The 17,834-nt window shown below is 38.6% G+C and overlaps 1 protein-coding gene across 5 annotated transcripts in view; it reads right to left on the bottom strand.

Annotated features, from left to right (window-relative positions):
* Positions 1–947: 947 nt before the first annotated feature.
* The window catches only part of TMEM117 (transmembrane protein 117), a 515,768-nt gene continuing 498,881 nt past the window's right edge, over positions 948–17,834 (bottom strand). For 4 of the 5 annotated variants that reach the window (XM_074403160.1, XM_039461745.2, XM_039461746.2 and 1 more), the window contains 2 exons: positions 13,905–14,034; positions 948–2,663 (listed from right to left, as the gene is read on the bottom strand). In XM_074403160.1, coding sequence (XP_074259261.1) covers positions 2,017–2,663; positions 13,905–14,034 — 777 coding nt within the window. In that variant the 3' untranslated portion in view covers positions 948–2,016. Of the gene's footprint in view, positions 2,664–2,687; positions 8,193–13,904; positions 14,035–17,834 lie in introns of those variants that run through there. The other variant, XM_074403163.1, reaches the window with a different exon arrangement.

Below are 17,834 nucleotides of genomic sequence, written 5' to 3'. Positions count from 1 at the left end.
GCAGCCGCGCCAGCCAGGACTGCGGTGCTGGTGACCCCTCCGCCTGGGTATCTCCTGGTCTGTGGGCAATAAAAATTCGTCTGGAAATGCGGCGTCCACTCACCCTCTGCACTTTCACTGGGAGCTGAAGTCCTGAGCTGTTCTTAGGCGGCCATCTTCCCAGCATCCCTGGTCTTACTTCTATTAGATTTTCTCATTAAAACATTATCCCTTAATACCCATGTAAAAATTCTCAAATTTTTATAGGACATGCATACTGATTATAAACGTCTGCTTTGTAAATCAACTTATTCATTTTACAAGACAACGACTTTCAGAATAAATAAAAATGTGGTACTAGGTGGTATTATTTACATGTCCCACAGCTAAAAGTTGAATGTTCTAGGCTGCAAAACTTTAGTGATAGCCCTTGTTGGCACCTATCAGACATGGTATGGTAAATTCCTTTTGATAGTATAGGTAATGGGTTACTAGAGTGAGCTTGATCTCTGCATTTTTTTGTGTGTGCCAGATATGTTTACGATTCTAAATAGCACCATGCATGGCTATTAAAGGTAAAAGAAACAGTGGGGGCATGGTTCCAAATGCTTAGTAAAGATGTTTATTAAAGCTGGCTCTCAAGTGACAGATAAACGCATAGTTCTATTATGCATGCTAAATTCAGTGTGCTGCAAGCTTAAAAGCAGATAGATCAAAACAAAAGAGATTTAAAAAATCATAAAGACAAAATGCAGCTATATCAGTGTGTGACAGGAAAATAATTTTTCCTTAAAAGTGATCTCCCTTCACCCTCTCAAGACATGTAATCCCAATTCATGGAACAAAACTGAAAGCAAGTTGGCAGTGTGCCTTTTCTTAACTCGCCTAGCATCAAGCTTAAAAAACCACATGAAAATGGACTTTTATTAAGCTAAGATACAATTAAACAAAAAACATCACATAATAGCTGATGTATAATTCTTATTTATTAATGTGCAATATTTAGTTTTTAAAAAAACAAAAACAAAAAACACACACGCAAAACAAGACACTAAACAAATTCTTTCATGCACGGCTTTTCTACCTGACAAGGTTCCGCTGCATGGTTTTTGAGGAGTTCCCTTGCTCAGGGTTGGCATATGGTTTTCACTTTTCACTATCCAGAGCCATATTTGCAGAAAGATGTACAAATATTGTAAATGGTGGGCTGTGCTTCTCTCACATGATGAAAACTTCAGTTCCTTGGTTGTCTGTGGCTTTGTGTAAATGCCAATAAATTTGAGAGTTCACCCAACTGTGTATCTTAACCTTTGTTCCCAAAGGTGAAGGGCAGGATTTTTAATCAAGTAGCAATTTATCTTTAATTAGAAAAACATAATTAGGTATTATCACCTAATTGCAATTACTGGTGGGAGAAAGTCACATTTCTTGAGTAGTGACCCATGTTGGGGTATAGTTCTCCTATTACTGAATTCTGCATCTGTATTTATATTTGGCAGACAGCCAATAAAAATTAAAATGTGATCATCATGTTTTTCTGCAGTTCAGTTGTCAAAGTCACCAACTCTGCTGCTGAATGAGAAACCAAGAGATACTTCCTGAGTCACATTTAGCTATTTCTGTTTTCTGCTCAGACATCAAGTGTAGATCAAAATAGTTGTATACAAAATGCCCATGTGAAATAGGTTAGATAACTGTTCCACACTTCATTTCTGGTACAGTTAAAAACAGTTTAATGTCTCAAGGCACCACTATGGTTGAACATCAGATACATGGGTCATCAGCTAATCATCTACTATGCTGTAAAGTCAGTAATAGCTTGTGCAATTGTGAAAAGCAATCTCTAGAGGACTGTTAAGTATACAGTAGGCACGTGTATTATAATACAAATAGAAAACAATGAATCCTAGAAAAAGCATGTTGAGCACCGTTGTGGCATTGTTCATATTTTTACTTAACGCTACGTAAACCTTACATATACAAAAGGAAAGACTAAATTTTTAAAGTTAGTTATACTTGGGGTTGCTTTGTGTGAGTCTAGTTCGTAGGTGTACTTTTAGAAGTTGTTGGGTCTTGATCAGCTTCTGTTGCACTAGTAGATTCGTTCAAGTGTGAGCTCAAGTTTTCCGAGGTTAGGTGGGAAGACTTGTAGACGATCTCATTGAAGTCAGACCTGATGCAAACCAAAGAAGGATCATTCAAAGGGTCCTCTACTGAAGCCTGGGTGTTTTCTCGAGTGATTCCCATGTCCTTGCTATGTTCTGATGGAGACTTTCTTTTCATGCGAGTGTAAGTTTTGTCTTGATTCTCCATGCCTTGCTCATTTTTCAAAAAACGTCCAAAGAACCAAATAAAGAATCCAAACCACACAAAGGCTATCAGGCTTGGAACAAAGGCCAGACACTTGACATCAAGACTGGCTCCTATGTACCTGCTGTGTAAGAACATGTCTCCCTCGACATATGTTTTATTAGTCCGAGGGTTAGTGTGATTGGACCTCCATTCCCAGGATAGCTTGGTTCTGTTCAAATCTTTTAAGCTTTCTGAGTCCTTCACTGTATATATCTTCTGCCCTGGGCCGATATATTGCCCATATTCATGAGGTTTATAAAATATTTGGTTCTTCCACATATTAAGATCCAAAATCAAGACGAGGAAGATAATTCCATAGTTAAACCACTTGCCTGCATTAAAAAAGAAATGCTGCATTAATCAAAGGGCCATAAAATTGCAATAGGGTTTTTTCTCCAGTAAAATGAAGATAATGGTATAATAGCATAAATTGTTAATGTTTTAGACTGGTTAACAATTTTCTGAGAGTGCTATGCTGCCATTAAGTGAATTGGCAAAGGGAATTTACTAAATGGATTCTGGGCATATGAGAACAAAACTGTAGGTCCCCGAGCCAGTAATTTATGGAATTTATACTAACAAGATTAAGTCTCCTTGTTTTATAGGCACCACAGCTATACCCGAATTTGGTTCCATGTGGGTTATCCTCTAGAACATTTCAATTAATGTGAAAAAACAGTCTAATGAAATCCTTAGAAAAGTTCAATGTATGATTGAACATCTCTTACAGTTTTATAATTATGTCTGGGAAAGAAATAAATCATTTTGCAGTGCAAGCACAGCAGTATATCAAATGAATTCATATTGCTGTTGGTAGGTGACCTGTTGATTAAACCATTAGTTGATGTGATTCAGATCAATAATCCTTAAGCATTCATTTCAAGACTTTAAAAATAATTGCATCAAATTCTCATTGAACAGAATGCATTTATCAGACACAAATGTAACCAAACCTTATGAACTGCTTGAAAAGACATATTTGAAGAGATTGCAACTACTAACATTTCTTTGTAGTATTTAATATCTTATATAAATAAGATATTTAATGATCTATTATCAAATGATACTTTTACATTTGCAAATGGAAAGAATATGGAGAAACTTTTCAGGTGTACTAGAGTCCATTATGATTTTTATTATGATTTCTACAAATGGAAAAAAAAGTGAAAAAACTTTCAAGTGATACTAGATTCTATTATAATTTTTTATTATCAATTACTGCAAGTTTTACAGTATCTTGAATATTATAATAATATAGTAATACCTGCCACATAGGTTTGTTATAGTAAGTTAGGGGACATATGTACCAGGTTCCAGAAGCTTTAGTTACAATGATTTTATGTATTGTGCCAAAACTTTTTCTTTGTATTTGTAGTAACATTATTTAACATTATTGTTACTGCTTCATATGATTATGTATTTTGCAACATACAGTCTAACAAAATATATAGCTGCATAAATACATAAGAGACGTAACTGAGGAGTTTAGTAAAGTATTTTATCATCAAAATTACGTATTTTAAAGCTCCTATTATATGTAAGGCTAAATGGTTTTAATTCTGGCTCCAAAATTACTAGCTGTGTGATCTTGGGCCAGGTTTTGAATTCTCTAAAGCCCAGTTTCTTTATATGCAGAAAATACAGTATTTATTAAAGTTGTCAGAATTTCATGCAATTACTAGAGCTAAGGACAGTGTCTGGTACATAATAGGGACCCAGTAATTGTCATAATTGTTATCACAAAAGCCTTGCCTAAACAATGATAACTTTTTTATTTGCATGAGAATGTCCAACTTGCTCCTCTATGAAGAGAACTTACCTAAACTATATGAGGGGAAATAGTAACTCTGCTGTCTTGACATTGTTCAGCTATATAGTTCATAGTATTTGAAATGAAAACTCTTGTCTAAATGATTTTTTTGGCATGTCCAACTGGAAAGTCACTGAGTATTGGGAATGTTGTTTCAGATATGATAAAATATTTCTAGCATCTGGGGCTGTTAAGTTCAAACCACCCATGAGATTTTCAAAATTAAAACAGGTCCATACTAAGGATCCACTATAATAGACTGTGTGTAGGACACCTTGGTAGATGCTGAAGACATACGTTTCTGCCTTTCAGAAAGGAATTTGTCATCTTGTTGGGGGAACAGGACAGAGATCAACAGATAAATAATAAGAGGCTACATCTGAGAGGTGCCAAATGAGTGATACAAACCATAAATGCTGTAGATATTGAGAAAATGAAAAAAAAAAAAACCCTGAAGGATACTCTCTGCAGGAAAGATTTTGAGGAAGGAACAGTTCATGTGGTCCTTGAAGAACAAGCAGGACAGAAAACAGTTTGGAAAATTTTATGTTTATTTTAGTTTATGCTTTCAATATGTTGCAGGTAGAACAGCACATAGAAAAAGATGAGATGATGTGGAAGAAAGCAGCTAAGAGGAGAGAAAAGGAAAAGAATGGAAAAAGGCAGGAAAGGGATGAGAAACAGAGAAATGAAAAAATTCAGATATTCTTATCCAGTATTAAGGAGGCTCTCATTTGTAGATTCCATGACAGAAAGCAAGTTGAAGGAGGGGCTTTGGGTTCTCCTCTATTGTAGGAGCTTTATATTGATTCTCTTGCTGTAAACTCTATGTGTTACAAAGCCAGACCCGATTTGGGATGGGCAGCGGAAGGTGGGGGAGGTCCTTGTTCTTGTATGACTGACCACCATCTCCTTTTTTGAGTTAGGGTCTCATTCTGTTGCAAGGCTGGAGGGCAGTGGTGCAATTGTAGCTCACTGTAGCCTTGAACTCCTGGACAAAAGCAATCTTCCTTCCTCAGCCTCCCAAGTAGCTAGGACTATAAGCTCAAGTTACCATACCTGGCTCCCACTATTTTTTTTGACTCCCGAAGGTTTCTTTCTCCCAAAAAACTTTTTACAGCACTATTCAATTATTTTTCTACCAATTGAATAGTGCTGGGTCAGTCTGACAACTAAACCTGCACACCTAAGGATCAGTTTTTATTATTTCTCATACGTCCTAAAGTCTGAACATTTAGATGGGGTGGAGAAGGAGCAATTGAAGACAGTGTGGCCTACCATCAGTTAATGGATATCAGCACCTACTCCAACACATCTTTACTGGTTTGAGAAAGGGAGCACCATGGTGACAAAGCTGCAGGCTGGAAATAGCAGATGGGCGTCTCCTCCGAACACTAAACTTAAAGCATATGACCGTTGGGTAACCTGCTTAGCCTCTCTAGACCACAGTTGTTTTATTTTCAAATTGAGGAAACTGAACTAGATGCCTTCCACTTCCGTAATTCTGCCCTCCTCCCCCAAATCTGTCTACTTACTGGTTGTGTATAGAATCCAATTTTTTTATTCTGTGAAATGGAGAATAATACCAGTGTAACTACCTCAAAAGATTATTTGTGAGGATAAAACACAATGTTGTTGTATTTGAAAATTCTCTGAAATATATTGTTTGCCAAAAATGTAGGGTGGTATTATTTCTCCAATTTCTTTTCTCTACTTCTTCAATCCAGATAATATAGGATCTTGGTGATGCAATAGAGAGAGAGAAGCAGAGGTAAGGATTGTAACAGAGATCCATCCTAAAGGTGATCACATTACCTATTTTTTCTGTTGGGATAAAACAGTATGCATTTCAAAATACTGACAATAACAGGAAGATGGCATGGGACCAGTTATCCAATATCCAAGAGGACCCAGTGTGTGGCTCTAGGTAAATATGCTTTGTGAATATGCATATTTAACATGTTAAAAATCCTTAGTTTGTCTACTGCTTGCAGTAGTATTGGCCCTGAAAAAAGATCTTTTATATCTATGAATTTTGAAGCTAAAGAACAAGGGATCATGTCCCTACCTCTCCCTCACAGAAGACAGGCCGTGTGGGGGTAGGGAAGTGCAGAGAGGAAGGGAAGCAGTGAGGCAGGCGGGCCGTTCATGTCACATTTCCCTTCTTCTCCCTTCCGAGGATGCAGCAGCATCCTTCTCTCTCATTCAGCTGAAACTTGAAGCTGCTAAAACGGTAGATAAAATGGCCCTTCTTACTATTTGTGTTTGTTTCTGCCCACCTGACATGACCTCTAGTTCATTTGTCTGTTTACAGAGGAACGAAGTTCATCTTTCTCTGTCATCTATCCTTTCATTTTTCCCATGCACTGTGTTGTTACCTTGGTAATGATTTCTCCTCCGTAAAAACTTCCTTTTGCCCTATCAGATGTGGCAAAGCAGAAGGTAAAGTCAGGGAGGGCAACCCAACCCCCGTGTTCTTGTCTATAAAGTGAGGGAGTTGAGCTAGATAAGCCTTAAGATTTCTTCCCAGCCCTAAGAGTCTCTTTGATGAGTCTGTGAAATAAACATTGCCTAAATCTTAGTGTTTTATGCTGGGCCAGGGAATCTCAACATTAGAGCAAAGAAGATGGAATATACAATTTTTAGAAGGAGAAAGGTTTTCTGAAAAAAAAATTACATGTTCTGAGAAACACTGTTTACCATAAAAAATACATTTGAGTCCCTGAAATGACCTACGAAGAAAGGATTTAAGACAAAATAGAGCAGAATAGAACATGCTTCTGTAGCCATTTTCCCAAGTGTGTTGTTGTGAATACACAATCGACAGTAACCAGAGGGTTGGTATTTCAGCATTAATCATATGAGAGCTTTTGCAGCTTTCCCTGTTGTTTCAACTACATAGCACAAAGTAAAACACCAAGGAGGTAGGTAAGGATCCATACATTATTTCTATTAATCTCCTTGTTGAAATATCTCACTATCGCCTCTAATGAGAAATCACTGCATGACGTTGGTGGGATTACCTCTTTCTCGATTTGGGGGCTTTTAATGAATCTTACTGGTTGTCGGAAATGATATTATAATGAAAATTTTATCCTTTTACTTTGTGGGAGTTTATACAATTCGAGGATAAGTCATTGTAAAAGGATTCTTCATTAAATATCACCCTTAGTTAACATAGTAAATGACAACAATCTGACGAAAAGTGTTATTTTTTCAACTCAGGAAAAAATACTTCTACCTTATAATGAACCTTTCATGATTGAAATATGCAAATATAATATTTTAAATCTCTTACTCTGCAGAGTTGCCAATTAGCATCGTAGCTGATCTGTGCTGTGGGCCCCTCTACCACATGGGTGCAATGACTTTGGGCCAGACTTTGACAGCCAGTGCAGGTGCATAGATGTGCAGTTATGCTCCACAAAGTCATTCAGCAACCATCATGGGACAGCACAAAATCATGGCCTTGAAGAAGATGAATTTTGGATCAATAAAAGAAATACACAGTTTGCTTTATCAGTCTTCTTGGCCATACATATTCAATGTCCCCTCATTCCAGATGCGAGCCAATAAAAACAGGGCTCATGAGTTAGCATCTCTTCATGTCTCTCCCTAAGTAATTTAGGGATATCTAGAAACCACATTAAGTGCTTGGGTTATGAGGAGGCCATTTACTGAACTGAAAATATTTACTTATTTATTAAGTAGTCATAATTATTTGAGTTAACAAAGTACCTTCTTAAGGCTTAAAAACAAATTGATATAGCTTCTCAAAGGGCCTCTCTTGTCATTGTTACTTCCGAAGTGATAGACTATGCCTTAGGAAGCGATCCAGTGTGACAAGTACAGACAGGAACATGTGATCATAAACGTAGAAAGAAGACGACATGTGGTTTTACTGAATTAGATGACCATTAGACTATGACTTTGTTGAGACTGGGAACTGTGTCATGTTCATTTCTGTGTTCCAGATACCAGCTTGTTTTTGACACATATTAACTCAGAGAAATATCTGTTAACCAACTTGTAAACTCTGAGACAAAGTGCCCTGAGAAATACAAAGAGAGAAGTTTTAGCATTTCAAATCAAAGGCATGTGTCATGATTATCTGATGAATTCCAGGATATAGCTAAAATTGGATATAATCTGAAAAACAGGGAAAAGCAAAATGCTCATGTTTCAAGTATTGTGAATAATTACATACTTCAAGTCCTTCTTCTGGCTCTGATGACAATTCCTAAAGGGCATGTGAGTTTTATTACAAAGGTGCTCGTGTACGCACAAATGAAGACAGGATACCTCAGTGTGGGCAGGGCAGACGCTCAGGACTAGCAAGAAGTAGCAGGTCACAGGCAAAATGATGGCCCCGAAGATGAGTTTGGGAGAAATAAAAGAAATTGCTGCTTTATATAGAAATAAACATAGTTAACTTTCAGAGGTGAAAATGAAAATTGCTTGAGAAGAGGTCTGGGAAAAATTACAACTGAGAGAAAAGTAAGAGGTCTTTGTGTACTTTGGATAAATTCATGATCTCTGGGGACTCTGTGTACAGGATGCATCACATTTCCTTATAACAAGTCCCTTGCTAATTCTGCCAGATAGAATATTCTGCTAGAGGAACCACTGGCCTCCCATCCCCAGCCTTCTCATGGCCTGATTGGTTGTTTAAAAGAGCTCTCCTGTATCGATCTCTGGGAACTCACTTGCTAGAAATCATGCACCTATGAAAATAAAAATCCTTCATTTTTATTCATTATTTTCCACATTCTCACCATTGTAAAATACCTGTACCCACACACACAACATAGGAAACTGAAACAGAACACAGAAACTACACAGGCTTGTTTACTTCCACATTTTCAATTTTTGCCGAAAGGGCTCCCGTGGGCATCATCGTGCCAACAGTGTGAATTCTCTTCTCAAGGCTGCACAGGCCTTCCTTCTGGCCTTTTGCCCAACCCCCTCCTAATTTACTCAGATGATGGCCACCAATGGGACACTTCCTTTGTCTGGCTGCGATGACAGATGGCAGAGCTACCACCGGGATTGGCATTAATAGGACTCAGAGGAGCTTCTGAGACTGAATTGAGAGGCCATTCCTCTCTCACCTCCAGAGATTTAGTACATCGCATTTTCAATCCATCTATGCACTTACCTTATAGGTAAAGGGGAAGAGGGCAGAGGAGATCATTATACAGCTGCTTTTCACGTTTACTTTTAGGAGACCAATGAACTTGGGCTAAAAGTACCAGTGTGACTTAATTACTAACCATTTGTTCCCTGTGTTACTGAAGTCAAAATTCTAAGATAAAAAAAATTTTTAAATACCCTTGGATAGAAATGATTTATTTTTATAAGCTGTAGCCCAGCTTATAAATTGAAAGCTCATACATACTGCAGCAAGCCATCTGTCAAGGGGGATCCAGATGAGCTAAACAGATGCAACAATTCAAGTTATTTCTGACACACATAAATAAAACTAGCTTGGAATCAGGATTAAAAAATACTCAAATCCGAAGTGCTTTTAAAATGTCAATGGGAACTCATCAGTGTCAGATAACCCCCTACATACAGAGTATTTCATTGAGAGAGAATTTTGCATTCTTAGTTTTCTATTTTTTGAGGACTCAGGACAGCAGAGAACTCAGCATTGTGGATAAATGGTAAGAGAATGCCCCCTGAAGCTACCCAGCATTTCTGAATTAAATAGGAAATCAGCCTGGGTAACACAGGAAAACCTCTGGCCAGATGAAAGGAAAAGCTTTAAGTAAAAAACAGTGAAAGCTTATCAAATGCTTACTACATGGCAGACAGTGTCATAAGTGCCTTACATGTATTAATTTAGTTCTCACAACAACCCTACGGGATAAATGTTATTACTGTACCCATTAAATAGACGAGAAACTGAGTTTCTGAGGGGGTTAAGAAACTCGATGAGGGCCACACCAACAGTAAGTACCAAAGGCAGAGCCTATGTATCAAACCTCTTTGTTCCGTTGCTTCAGTGTATACTGGACGTCTTTTCTAGATCATAGGGACATGGTAGATTGGGGCTAAGGTGGAACCAACTCTTGACTGTGGAGACCCTTCAGGGTCCTCATCCAGGCTCCTCTAGTGCAGAACAAAAGAAGCAGATAAAGCAATAGCAGGAGCCATCTGGGATTCTGCAGGCTCCCTTCTCATCCCTGGCTCCAGCTTCCTCTGTGGTCACTCAGACCAGCACCTTTCTTCAATCATCTCCTCTGCTGGCCCCAGCTCTAAAATTTTTGGCTCCTAGGAACTACCATATCCCTTTCTCCCCCGGTCACCCAGGTCACCCCGTTGCTATTGAATTTGCATTCTACCCCCTGGCCTTTAACAGTTGCATATGAAAACAAATTAAAGCTGAGATAAGAGGAATTCTAACTACAGAATATGTCTCTCAGCAGCAGTGTGTCTCAAAGAGCAGGCCTCTGCCGGCCAGCAGAAGTATCACTTGCAGTGCTTGACAGAAGGGTAGATTCTGAGTCTGCCACATACCTCAGGCATCAGATTCTGGAGGTGCAGCTAACGCAGCATCTGTTAAATAAGCTCTCCAGGTGATTCTAATACCATTAACGTTTGTGATCCCTGATGGATCTAGAGGGTTTTATGCTTAATAATCCCAGTGGTGATACTATATTAATTAAAGGAAAGCACTGAAGCCTCCATAAAAAAAAGTTACCGGACTCGGAGCTGATCAACAAGCTATAATTTGTAGTTTACATGGAAACTTGTAGGCTACTACTGGGAATATTGAAAGGCAGCATGTAGCACAGTATTTTGGAAATTTTACCAAGGTTTCCACAGAAACCGTTGTCTTACAAACGTAGACAGGTAAAGAAAACGCCCTTCACAGAAGACTAGATGCTACTCTGGGGTGGCCTCACCAACCTCTTCAGCCAATCAACGAAACAGAGAGAGTAAAAGAAACGCAACAAAAACAAGAGAGAAAAAGCTCAGACTGCTTCAACCCCCAAACCTGTGACATTTTCCCACGTATTTTTATCATGGCTATGTGGATGCATGTGAACAAACTGGGTTTACCACAAACTGGATTTAATTTGCTTACAGTGGAGCCCTTCACTTCAAAGTCCTCACCTACCCTATTTTAGTTTATTTTTTGAGACAGGATTTAGCTCTGTTGCCAAGGCTGGAAGTACGGTGGTACCATCATGGCTTACCACAGCCTTGACCTCCTGTGCTCAAGCAATCCTCTCACCTCAGCCTCCCAAGTAGCTGGGATCACAGGTGTCTGCCATCACGACTGCTTGCCTGCCTGCCTGCCTTTCCTCCCTCCTCCTTTTTCTTTCTTTCTTTCTCTTTCTTTCTTTCTTTTTCTTTTTCTTTTTTTTTTTTTTAAAGAAATGAGGTTTCCCTATGTTGCCCAGGCTGGTCTCAAACTCCAGGGTTCAAGTGATCCTCCTGCCTTGGCTTCCCAAAGTACCAGGATTACAAGTGTAAGCCACCACTTCTGGTCCCCTATTTTATGTTTTGAATTTAACTCCAGAATCCTCAAAGGCCTTTTTGGCAAGTCCAGGCACTCAATGGTTGGCATGACGCATTTCAGGGAGATGCTCTGATCTGTCTGTGGTCTCTCGGTCAGAAAGGAGATATCCCCAGTTATCAACATCTCTTGGAGGAGCTTTTCCAAAGTCCCATTCCCTGGCTCTCACCTAGACCTACTGGATCAAAACACTAGTGATGAAGCCCAACAATCCAAATATTTATAAATTTCCCTGATGACCTGGCCATTAGCATCATACAGCAAACACTGCACCAAAGCCTTAATTACAATACATTCCCACCTTCTGGCTAACCAGATTAATGTGCAGCCTCTGCTACAAAAGTTTAACTAGTCTTTCATCCTTTTAGGTTTTCAGAAAATATTTCTTGGTGGGACAAGGGTTTTAGTTCAAATGAAAGTCATGGATTTGCTTCTACCTAAATGCACAGTAGGCTTTACCTCAAAGGTAATAACACTGAAGCTTGAGGGACTCTGCATGCATGGCCTGTTTCTGAGGCACTGAATATAATTTTGAGATATAATTTTATATTCATCTTCTTAAACAGAACATACCAAATTGTGTAAACTCTGGACACCACAAATCTGAAATCTGTACCATTTATAAATAACAATGTAAATGACAGTCATACAAAATAACCCTAAATATTTTTAGCAGCTCTTTTTTTTTTTCTAACCAACAGATCTTTTTTTTTCTTTTTTAACCTGAAGTTCTGTACTTAAGCAGGCTATTTTTGACAAGGTATTCCGATAGTCAGAGACAATATTAGTGTAATGATGGCCTGGGACAAGTGCTGGTAGCAAGAACAGATGGTCTATGCAAAAGCCCACCCAAAGGGATATGACGATGCCATGTGTGTGATAGCTGTTTTAGAAGTCCAAGAGGGTAGCATGCTGCAGAGATTAAGTGGGGACTCTGAAACCACACTATGTGACCTGAACTCAAATTGATTGATTTACTCAGTGAATTTAATAGATGGGCCTCATTCATTTTGAATAGGAAAAGAAACCTGCTGCATCTTCCCTATTCATGAGCTCATTCTCCAATCTAGGAAGGTTGCCTCATGCTCAAAGCAAAAAACAGCCTCCTAGCTGGGAAGCAAAGGTTTTTTGCAGTACTCAGATGTTAATGTTTTCTGGGCTCAGACTATTTTTATTCTGCAGCACAGACGGTAGTGTAAGCACAGATTTCTTCAGCAGTTTTTATTATAGCAGGTGTGGGATCCTAGGCCATTGTCCTTAAAACAGATGCACATTCATTACCTGCATTTGAACAGCTTTGGAACTAATGCCATCCTTTATATCTGTGATCATTCAGCTGTCTGCTTCTTGTTATAAAGAAAGATAGATATAAAACGAAGCTCCGGGAAGCCCTTTTTAGATGAGAATGACTGATATGTCATGAAAGAATATTATAATAAATCATATTTTACTCATTTCAGAAGCAGAAAATATCTGAAAATAAAATAATCTGAAGATCCACAAGAGAATCACTTAAGACGAACCTGAGCTTTGCCACAGAAGCAGGTTTTGGAAAATCAAATGAGAAGTGGCCTAACTCCCTAAAGGCATATGTTCTGATTGGGGCTCTAGGATGCCACTGTTTTAATTTCAGCAACACATGAAGAACAAGAGCATAAAGAATATGAAATTGAAAATAGATACTGAGTTGTATGTGGTGAAAAAGAAACCCATCCAATGAATAAGATCAAGGTAGAGTGGTATACAGAGTATGGCAGAAATAGCTCTCAACACCAAAGATTTGTCTTTCCTCTTGGATAATCCTATACTAGAATGCTAGATCTGACACCAGAAGTGGCTGCTCAACTAAAAACTACATTTCCTTGCTCTCCCTGACTCCAAGTAGGGCTATGTGCTAATTATCATCAATGGAACATGAGGAAAGGTGACATATTTCTTTTCCAAGCCAAAGAGTAAGGAAAAGACAAGCCTTCTTAACCCCTTTCCCCATTCTCTTGATTTCCATCTGCCTGCTGGTTGCTAACACTGAAATTGTCAGAGCCACTAGTAACCTAGATCCCAGAATGATGGTACAGAGCCCCCTGTTGATCTGAAAACCATCTTGCACTGTTAGGTGAATGAGTAATAAAACTGTATTTATGCCTCTCAAATATCATGGCTTGCTTTTTACAGCAGCTAGCATTACTCTAAATAATATACAAAGATAATTAAATTGTGTTCAAAGATATAACACACCTGTTATGTGAATACGATATTCCTCCTTGAAGATCTTCTGGAAGAAAGGAATCTTGAACTGCATGTGTGGGGTATGCAAACCAGGGAGATTTACATCAACATCTCCCATGAAATGTGGGAATTCCCAGTCCTGTCAGAGAAAATCAAATAAAAACATATTTGTGATTTGTTTCATTCCTAAGCAGCAAAACACCAAAAATTGACTTTTTATAAGCACTTATTTTAAAATCATTTAAATGCAGCCAGCTGTTGGATAGATCAGTTTCATTCTGTGATGGTTATTTTATGTACATTAGGTAGCAGTATGCATTCAAAATCAAAATTAAGTCATAACTTAAATCGTCAGATTTTCTTTTTAATGTGGTAATAAGAAACCAATACAGAATTGATTTGCATCTACACATTTCTCTTTTTCATTCTGGAGAACTGAACTTAAATGTTTTTGGGAAGGAAGTGATCTGTATTTAATAAATATGGAGTAAATTTGTTGTATTTTGTTTTATGACTTTTAAAAAATATGAACCTTATAGCATGTCTTCTGTAAGAAAACAAAGTAAAGAGGATCTGATTCACTTAACCAAGTTCTTTGATTCATTTCAAGTGACTTTTATTAATCATGTCTGCTGGCAACCGTCAGGAATGTAAAAATGACAGGCTCCTGTCCTGCTCTCTTGCAAGTCAGCATCATTTTAAGCCAAACAATGGAAGACGTGACGTAGTAGTATGAGAGATCAACAGTGAATTAATTCCCAAATTGTTGTTAGTTATTTCCTTGTTGTCAAGGCAAAACCCGGGGGTGGCAGGGGTGGGCAATCCTCCTTCTCCAAAGGAAGTGAAACAGATGCAAATGAGGATACTTTGAGGTGTCTCACCTCCTCTTGGTTTTCAGATAGAGGCACCAAATTAAAGTTCATAACTAGCATATAAAGAAATAATATGTGAAATTTGAAGAAATATTTGAGATAGATCCATAGATATTAGTATTATCACTTATAATACTAATTTTCACTTATAATCCCTAAGTAATCAACAAATAATCAGTCCTATATTTAGTTAACATTCCTTTAAGGATTTGAATATGTTAGGAACAAAATATTAATTTGAGATTTTAATTTATTACCTCAATATAAAGAAATTAAGTTTATTCGAGGCTTTTATATACGCAACTGAGAGCGATGTGCTAGTAATACAGTGCCTAAGCTTTTCAGAGGGTTCCACGCCCATTCCACTCTCCTCTCTGTTGGGAATTCTAGTTAAGAAAGAATGGGCCTTGAAGAAAAGATATGTGAGTGGCAGTAACCAGGAAAGCCTGCAATGTCTATCAGTTTCCTGATCTATGATCATTTCAAGCTGCTAATAAGAAATAAATATACAAGAAGAAAAACAGAATGATGCAACATTATCCCTTTCTATCAGTGTACACGTGAATCTCTCATTGGTCTCACCTCCCCTTGTCTTTCAAACACCAGCAGCAAATAGACATGGAATTTGGGAAGTCCATAAAAACCAACACTCTAGAGCTGAATGAATTTGGCACATTTTGATCTAAAATATTAGTAGAAGATGAATTGGTGATAATACCTGTGAACTATTGCTGAGGTTAATGTGCATTTGCCTTTTTTTTCCCCCATTAATGCCACCTTTGTTCTATGTTGCTTGGAAGACGTCTAAAAAAATTGACATTGAATTTATTATTTTGCTAAAATATAACTCATGAAAAATGATGCTTGACAAAGAAAATGACTGATAACCAGAGTATCTTTCACTTGCCCTGGATAAATGACACAAAGCATTATCAATAGAGCACTTCTCTTTTTATTTCTTGGTTTAAGGAAGAGAAGATTTCTTGGTGGTAACTGGGCAAGTATATTCAGAATTGGCTTCTTTTTAGAAAGGTGCTTTTGAATGCTCCCATTTAGCTTTTCCTTCCATGAAACTGAAGTTTTCTATTGGGTATGAAATTGGTTTTAGTTTGAAAGCAATCTCCAGAGATTTCTTATAGACTATGATCAAAATCTCATTCACACACAAAAAATAGTTTCTTGATTATTTCCCACCTGTAATATGAGAGAGAAAGATAAGCTATGGAACAGGAGAGTAAAGGAAAGAGGAGGAAGAACAAGTCTTTGTTTTTATCTGGAAGATTACTTTTTTTTTTTTTCTTTTTTTAAAGAAAGGGCTCAGAGAAGGTAGTGTGTGGGCCTGGGGGTGTGAAGTGTGAGAGAAGCAGCTGGTGCCTTGTGAGATATTTTTAAAAGAAGATGAATAAAAGGAATGATGACTCATTCATAAGGTCTTTCATATCAGTCCTTCCTATTTTACTTTTGATGATCACGATTTTGTTTTTCCAGACCTCTTTTACTTGATCTCCTAAGGGCTTGCGTCCATTTTCTCTCTCTGCTACTCGTATTTTTACATTTCATTTCCTACCCCACATGCCTCTTCCGACTCATCATTTTTGAGTGAGTGTAAACTCTGGCTTAATTTGACTTGGAGCAGAAGAGTAATAATAATAATTGCTAATATTAAGAATAATAATAATTGTAGGACATGTGGGGCTCATTTAATAGAAAATGGACATCCTGGCTAAGCGCTGTGGCTCACCCCTGTAATCCTAGCATTTTGGGAGGTCGAGGTGGGCAGACTACCTGAGATAAGGAGTTTGAGACTAGCCTGGCTAACATGGTAAAACTCCATCTCTACTAAAAATACAAGAATTAGCTAGGTATCGTTGTGTGTGCTTATAATACCAGCTACTCGGGAGGCTGAGGCAGGAGAATTGCTTGAACTGGGGAGGTGGAGGTTGCAGTGAGCTGAGACCGCACCACTGTACTCCAGCCTGGGTGACAGAAGGAGACTCAGTCTCAAAACCGAAAAACAAAAACAAAAAAACCACAAACAGAAATGGACATCCTAGGCTGGTAACCTCAGGTATTTAAAGGAGATAGAAAGCAGAGTGGGGATGATACTCTGAATCTGTCTAGGTTTCAGTCTCTTCATCTATAAATTGGTGTTAAATATGTCAGCCTCACAGGCTCCCTGGGAGGATGAGGTAACATTAGCACAATGCTGGAAACAGAAGTGAAAGATAGGTGAATGTCCAACAAAAATGGTTTATTTCCTGGCATGATTTCAAGGTCAAGTTTATCCTGGCAGTAAAGCAAAGGCAGTGGATAGGTATGTTTCCAGGAGGGTCACACCTTGGCTGTTTCAAGGTTCAGGAGAAAAAGGAAGAAAGCCTGTTCTCCTTTCTGCCCTTATCCATGGAAGAGCACCGCCCGGCTGAGGCCCTGACCAGCACTTGGGCCACAGCAGCCCTCCCAGACGGCGCCTGGAACGGGGCTGTTGAGAAGGTCACCTCTCCCAGAGACGTGTAAGCATTGGCCTTACTGTAGGACATTGGTCATAGTGGTGGGGAAACCATAGGGAAGGGAGTAGGGCTTCTGAAAGGTCAGAGGGTTCTGCAAAGCTTCAGGGGAGGATAGCTGAAGAGGCAGCTCTTCTCTAACCCTGAGGCAGAGGGCAAGGAGTAGGTACAAGGGAATGTAGTGGAATTTATCTTAAACAGGCTTGTTTACTTATGTTGTCCAGAAACTGACCTTTGATCATCTGCCTGCTGCCTGCAAGGGGGAACAGTCATGTTAATTACCTGCAGACTGGGTTTGCTCCAGGCTTTCGGCAGTATGTCTGTACTGAATAAAAGCAAGCAGCTCCAGCTGTTTGGGGCTGCTCTCTTCTTCAGTCACTGGTGCCAGGCACCATCTTAGCTGCTCTTACACTGCATACCTGTGTCTGAGTACTCCATTCATCTATTGCTCGGCCAGGGTCTGCAGGACAGACCTGGCATTTCATGAAGACAAGAACAGAAGCTTACTGGTTTCTTGTGCAATGTGGGTCACACTGTGTGTGAAAGACTTTTAACAGTGGGAT

This window comes from Saimiri boliviensis, chromosome 7 (genome assembly GCF_048565385.1).
Source record: "Saimiri boliviensis isolate mSaiBol1 chromosome 7, mSaiBol1.pri, whole genome shotgun sequence".
Classification (NCBI taxonomy): Eukaryota; Metazoa; Chordata; class Mammalia; order Primates; family Cebidae; genus Saimiri; species Saimiri boliviensis.
The sequence above is the reverse complement of the archived record's forward strand: the minus strand, read 5'-3'. Positions and strand labels throughout refer to the sequence as shown.